This window comes from Macaca mulatta, chromosome 17, assembly GCF_049350105.2.
Source record: "Macaca mulatta isolate MMU2019108-1 chromosome 17, T2T-MMU8v2.0, whole genome shotgun sequence".
Lineage (NCBI taxonomy): Eukaryota > Metazoa > Chordata > Mammalia > Primates > Cercopithecidae > Macaca > Macaca mulatta.
In genome coordinates this window covers 7,656,734-7,663,534 of record NC_133422.1, presented here as the reverse complement: position 1 = coordinate 7,663,534, position 6,801 = coordinate 7,656,734, and the positions used below count along the sequence as shown (strand labels likewise).

At 49.9% G+C, this 6,801-nt stretch overlaps 2 protein-coding genes across 4 annotated transcripts in view; one reads left to right on the top strand and one right to left on the bottom strand.

Annotated features, from left to right (window-relative positions):
• Window positions 1–502: 502 nt before the first annotated feature.
• Window positions 503–2,084, bottom strand: POLR1D (RNA polymerase I and III subunit D). The gene is made up of 2 exons (NM_001257459.1): window positions 1,939–2,084; window positions 503–1,077 (listed from the first exon to the last, which is right to left on the bottom strand). Exons 1-2 carry the CDS (start codon window positions 1,962–1,964, stop codon window positions 702–704), a joined length of 402 nt encoding a protein of 133 aa, NP_001244388.1. The 5' UTR covers window positions 1,965–2,084; the 3' UTR covers window positions 503–701.
• A 1,261-nt stretch (window positions 2,085–3,345) lies between these two features.
• The window catches only part of LNX2 (ligand of numb-protein X 2), a 76,446-nt gene continuing 72,990 nt past the window's right edge, over window positions 3,346–6,801 (top strand). Inside the window, exon 1 of one of the 3 annotated variants that reach the window (XM_077973637.1) lies at window positions 3,346–6,801. This exon is cut by the window's right edge and continues 27,500 nt beyond it. The gene's annotated coding sequence lies outside the window, so the exon portion shown is untranslated. 3 annotated transcript variants of the gene reach the window in all.

Below are 6,801 nucleotides of genomic sequence, written 5' to 3'. Positions count from 1 at the left end.
AACATAATCAAAACATCTTACCTTACTTAGATCATGACTAAGTATCAATATCCCGAAACTCAAGCAGTAAACTGGTATATTTCCTGTAAATGCCTCAAAGATGGAGCCTTACTCCTTAAAACTCTCATGTAAAACCAGAATTCTCACACTTCTTTCAAATTATTCCCACCCTTGTCCAGTCTACCAACCACAGCAAATGATGCAATTCTTTAAAGGCCAAAAAGTTTAGCAAGAAGTCAAGTCCCCACCCCAATTTTCTTTCCTTCTTTTTTTAAACTAACAACAGTCTAACTGGGATAATGGTTTTTGTCTCTTCCCTTACTCCCACCACCCCAACTACAGACATGGATACACACTCCTTTTAATTCCCATGATCACAGTTCTTATCTAGGTCTCTGATATGCTCAGTTTCCTCATTTTCAATGCTGGCTTAATTAAAAGAAAAAAAAAAGTCATCCTCAAGGACCATTTGGTTGCATGGAACAGAAACCAGTCAAACTAGTTTAAATAAAAGAGGGAATTTATTAGAAGAATACAGAGGTTTTTGCAGAGGTTCCAACAGCTGCGAGGGGTCAACAGCGAGAATCACGCCTTTCTGAAGGACAGAGTATGCTGTAACCACAAACTTCTAATTCTGCGTTCTGCACCATCAGGAAGAGAATATCCTAGAGGACAGTTCTCCTTGTATACTGCATAAGGGACTAGAATGTGGATTCATTTCTGCTTGCTTTTTGATCCTTATAGTCCTTTATGCTGGCCTCAAACTTGTCAAGCACATGTTGGCAGACACTCATGAGCTCATTCAGGCCTCTCTGAAATGGCTCAACAGCTGGAAGGGTACCTCGAGTCTGAATGCGTAAATTAATTTTGCTCTCTGAAGGATGGGTCGTAGTGTAACCACAAAATTCCACTTCCGGGTTCTTCATGATCATGTAACGTAGAGAATTTCCTAGGGTATGGTCTTCCTCGTGCAATACAAATGTCACACAGTGTCTATCTGTTCCAGCTGCCTGGACCATTTCCAGGGCTGTCTTCCTCTCGCCTTCAGCCATTGAGGTCTTCAATCCAGATATTTTTCTACACACATATTTTTTATAAAAATGAGATCATACTGAATATTGTTTTGTAACTAGCCTTTTTTCATTTACTATATCACATTGCAACGCATTATTATTAATCTACTCCAGCTACATAGAATTATTCGCCTCTCATTTTCCTGCCTCCACAAACTCTATCAATAAATAATTTATTGCCTCTAGTTTTTCCCTGCTCCATTTGACCATCCACACTGGCCACAAGGGGAGTTTTCTTAGAAAAACACAAACTTAAGTGTTTGCAAAAATATTCTTTGGTAGAGTCACAAGCAAGGGATAGGATTAGAATAGGATTGGTCCTGCTAGAGGATGAAAAGGGGGTTGAAAGGCATAAAAATCCCGATTGCTCTAGTATAAAAATAGAGGATACAGATGATCAATATGCAGGCCCAACTACGGCTTCCATTTTGCAAGAGAAGGAAACTAGGAGAATGGAAGGTCCAGGAGTCAAGCGGGAGGAAGAAAAAGAGCTCAGTGCACAGATGAGTGGCTTTAGGAGCAGACTGTACATAGAAGGAACGTGAGCCGTAGTTACAGGGACAGAGGCACCAGTACCGTCCTCAGGGAGCAGAGGCCCGGGGCGTGATTTTACACGCTGCTGTTCTAACGGGGATGGGCAGTTCGGATACTTAACTCTGGTCTCCCAACTTGTCTTCCCTCCTTAATAGCTAGCGCACCTCTCACTCTCACATTGAAACATTCATGTCTCCTCCCCACCTCTCTCTCCATGATTCTTCTCTGCGCCCCGAGTCAGGCCCCGACTGCCAGGCCGGGCAGCGTGCCCCTCGGCCACCCGCTCCCCTTGGGCGCGGCCCGCTCCGCCCGCCTCCTCCTCGGCCGTTACCTCTCCAGCTCCTGGTCCTCTTCCATCGCTGGGGCGGTTTCCGGATCCTCAGGTGGTGCTGGCGGATCGGGGGTTCTGTCCCATAGCGCGAGGCGTGGAGACGAAGCAGGAAGGAAGGACAGACCGACGGAAGGCGCGGAGGACGGAAGGAGGGAGGAGGAGCCGCAGCGGCGCGGCAGGGCCCAGCCGCGGGGCGGGGCATCAGGCTCCGCCCCCAGGCTCCGCCCCGACGCGGGGTGGGCGGTGGCTCGCGGCCCGGCGGCTCACCTGGGCGACCAGGCGAGGCCACTCACGGCGGGAGGGGCAGGGGGTGGGGCCAGCGCCGCTTTACCCCGAGGCCCAGACAGGCCTGCGGGCGCGCCAGCTCAACCTTGGTACCTTTCCCCAGGTGATGGTGAAGGAGCGGGGCTTTACCTGCCGCCCCCAAATCACTTCCCTTCCCAGTGGCAAGGGCGAAAGAGGCCCGACTCCCCCACTGGGGCGGTGTTGACCCAGGATGGCCCTTCCTGGGACCCCGGCCTCCTGGGCCTTCTGTGGGACGACAGGCTTAGGCTCTAGTCGGTCAACACACCTTGAAGAGGGAGGAGGTCACGTGCAAGATGAGTCACGACAGAATACGAGGGTTGAAGGCGGTATTTGTCTCACCGGGGACCTTGCAGTTGCATTCTCAACTGGGTCAAATAAAGGGCAAGAAAGAAATGTCTTTCTCTTTTGGGGGAGTGAGAGTTTGGGAAAAAACTGTTTCCCACCTCATCCTTTCCGTCCTAGGATTCCTTCTATCCCCCAGAGCGCGTCCTCTCCGGCTGTGGACTTCCTTTCCCTTTACCCGCTGTGGCTCTTCAAACCTCTTCACCTGCGGAACCCGCCCTCACCTTTGTTCCCAGGTGCCCAGCCCCCGCCTCGGCAACCTTCGCCACCCAGACTCGCTCTCCGCCCAGCTCCCTGTCCCGGCCCCGGCCACGCTCCCTCAGGTGCGCTTCCTCTCGAATAGGCCCTTCTCCCCTAGCCGCCGGCCCCGACCCTGCCCCACTCCAGCTGTCCAGCTGTCCTGCGCAACTACGTTTCTGCTTCCCTGCGCCACCTGTTCTCCTAGCCTCCCCCCACCCCGCCCCGCGATTCCTCTGGATGTTCACTCCTTCCCGAGCAGTGCCACTCCTGGCAGCGGCCCGGGGTGCGCACAGGCACCTAGCCCCCGGGGCTTCCGCAGGGGAATCAGGCGGGCGGCGGGGACAGCCCGGGGCGGGTGGGGGAGGCGGGCGGCGAGGGCGGAGTGGTCTCACTCTAACCCAGGAGTGACGGGCCAATTCTGGCCCGCCTCCCGAGCTCTCGGATAGGTGGAGCCGCCCTCTGGTCCGCCCACCTCCCGCCCTGTGCTACCTCCGATTGGCCCGGCTGCGGGTTGGGCCGCTCGGCCTTAGCGCTGGCCCCCGGGAAGGCAGCAGGGGCGGTTGAGAAGTGAAGTCTTGGCCGGAGTTTGCTTCTTGCCAGGAAATCCGCGGTGGCGGCGGCGGCAATTCTCGGCGGAGCGGAGCCGGGCAGGCTCTCCGCTCCCTCAGCGGGCCGCGGAGAGCGGGAGCTGGTGGCCGTGCGCGGCCCGGGCAGCCGCGCTTTCCCAGTGAGTAACTTTGTCCTGCCCGCCTCGCTGCGCGCCCTCTCCCCGGCTGCGGGCAGCCGCCTCAGGTGCGGGCGTCGGCTGGGTGTGGAGGAGCGCCGCGCCCCGGGAGGCGGCCGGAGCGGCGCCGCTGCTCGCCCCGGAGCTTTGGTCGTCCGCGGCTGTCTTTGCTCGCCCGGGCTGCGGGGCTGGCGTGGACTCCGGTGTGGGGCTGGTCGGGGAGGGAGAGTCGGCGCCCGGTGCCCGCCGCCTGTAGGAGCCCTGGAGGCGGGCGGCCTCCGGCTGTTAGCATTTGCTGGTTCCGGCCACCGCGGTGCAGATCTTGGCGTCGTTTGCTTCTTAAGGGAAGGGAGAGGTGGGGTGAGTGTTTAAATTTCCTGTGTGTGTGTGTGTGGTGTCGGCAATGCGAGTGGCACTAGCTGCCTTTGTCGGATTTTGTTCCTCTGCAAAGGGATAGGGAGAGATCGTTCCCTCCGCCCTAGCCTGTTGCCTGTGAATTCTCACCTTTCTCTTTAGGCTGGAGAGGGTGGGAGATAGATTTGACATATTCCAGTGGGTAATTTAAAAATGCGAATCTTGATTTGGAACCAGTTGCACACAAAGCATCGTTCAGGAAATACATCACTCGCTTTTCAAAGCTTTATGCCACGTTTTAAACAAGGACTTTTGACTCATGTAGTGTTTCTTCTAGTATTTCAGTTTACGTTGAGTTTATGAATCCAGACGTTCGTTTGTGCCAGGAGCTAAAGTACACTTATGCATGGACTTTGCTGTATTTATTATCCTTTTTAAAATCACAGAAATCAGAAACAAAGTTGAGTGAAGAGCGGTGGCGGTGCAGGAGGAGGAACACTTGTGAGCTCCAGCTTATTGGAACTGCCTTTAAGAATTTCACATTCTTGCGGCAATAGTACTTACTTGTAAATTGGCCTTCTTCCCAGGACAGATTTTGATATTTCTTTTGCATGTACTTCGATGCAGCACTGATGAAGTTGGATCTCAGTAGATCAATTTTATTTACTTTGCTAGATTTGATTCCCACCCCCACACCTCTTTAGAAAATGGACTTTGGCAGGTAAAGAAGGAAGCGGGAATCTGGTATCCTTTTTGGCTTGTCAAAGCTTTGTTGAGCCATGAATAACAAAGTTTTGGCTTTTTAAGCTTGTCCAAGTCCCACATGTGAGTTTTCCCATGGGGTAAAAGTAGGCCAAATGAGAACCAAAGTAGAATAACATTACTTTTAATTCGGCCCACTTGTGTGTTACATTCTCCATATATCTTGTTTCTCTCGTCTTCTCATCAGCTTTGACATTTTTTCATTATTTATTCATTTAGCCACTGATAAAGTACCTACTGCATGCCAGCCATTGATGGCAGGGGTTAGTTCTTGCCCAGAAGTTTTCTCATTTGGAAACTGATCCATGCTTTTATCCCGCTAGTTACCCTGAAGTAATTTGAACTTAGGGAGCATTTCTGCCTGGAGACCTGTAAGAATAGGTGTTACGTAGGCACCTAGCCTTCAGATTGATTTGGGATATCGTACATTGTAGGCACGGAGCACGCAGGCCACTTAAAAATAAATGCATGTATCTTTGGGCTGTTGTATTATGAGCTTTGCATATGGGCTTGTCTGGCCGAAGGACCCAGTGTCCAAGGTGGAAGTAGTAGTCAGGGACATGTATGGTATTCATTTCAGAGCACTTGGCACCTTTTCTTGCTTACATTGGTCACTAAAATATTTACTGAATTGACTTGAACAGAAAAATGAAGGATTTTGTATACCAGATTAAGAAATTTGGACTTTATCCAGTCAGTGATACTGAGCTGCTAATTTTAAGCAGGAGAATGTCATGATAACATTCGCGTTCCAGAAAGATATCTGCAGCATCTGGAGGATGGTGGGCTTCCAGATGGGCGGTATTGAGACTAAGTTGGAGGCTGTTATAATGGAGGGGTTAAGTGCTCAGGGATTCTCTATTCAGATTACCTGGGGTGGAATCAGGCTCTGTCATACACTGAAACCTCTTTGTTCCTTAGGTTTTTCATCTCAGAGTTTGGGGGATAGAACTTGAAAAAACATGTATATTACTTAGAATAGTGATTGCCACATAGTAAGGACTTAGTAAATGCTAGTGTGCTGGCAGTGGAAGGAGAAACGACATGGCATTTAACGCGTATGACTAGGAGGCTGGACCAGGTAAGTGACTAGATAGGCTTAAGGAGGGGAAGGATGAATCCTGGGTTGTTTGATTTCAGGCATTGATTGACATGTACTGGGTAAGCTGGCTGTGGAATTAAAACGGGTCAAATTCTAATTCTATTACTTACCCTTAGAATTACTATCCTGACAGAACTTTGATTTCCTAATATTTGGGAAATGATTGTCATACCTGTTCAGTAGGGTTTGAGAAATTACACATGTAATGCCTTTGGCAGGGTACCTAGCACATTCCAAGTGCATAGATGATGACGTTAATGAGCTAGTGGAATGTTGGAGGATATGAGAAGCAGCAGTTAAAAACAATTAATGGTAGAGGTGTGGAAGGGGAGATAAGTTCAGTTTTGGACCAATCTAAGGAGGTGCTAAATGGATGGTTGAGAGATCCATGATGCAGTTGTTGGATAGTTGTGTCTCACAGGAGCTAGGAAAGAATAGAAAAGAAAAAAAAAGAGTTCACAGAAAGCCTTTATGGGTGTGGTAAGCTTTATAGGCGATTTAGAGGAAGGGGAGGGTGAAGGGGTTCACAGTGGAGCAATGTCAGAAGTGTTGACATTGAATATTAGGCATTTCTGTCCTTAAAATACATTTTGGCCACCATCAAAGAAAGAAGGACTCCAGGCTCTTGTAATCTGGTTGGCTCTTCAGCCTTCTCCCCCTCTTCTTTCTTTCCTTTCTGACTGCCACCCCAAAATTCAAATATCTTTAAATTGTATTATGAAGAACTATTTAACTTCCCCTCCTGCTTACAGGGCCATAGTTCACAGGCCCACCTTCCTCTATCCAAATGCTTCTAGGTTTTTAAAAAAGAATCACAGGTCTCATTTCATAGGTTCTCCTCTGTTTAGGAAGCAGTGTTGGTTGAAAAAGTTATATATATGTATTGTGCATGTAGAATTTGAAGACTGGGGCAGGCCTACCTAAATTGAGCCTGTTGGAGGGCCTGAGAGTTTTACAAAACACATCCCTTTTAGCTTTCCTGGCATGTGTTTCTTTTCCTCAGAAAATACAAAGCAGTAGGAAAATCTGTGGT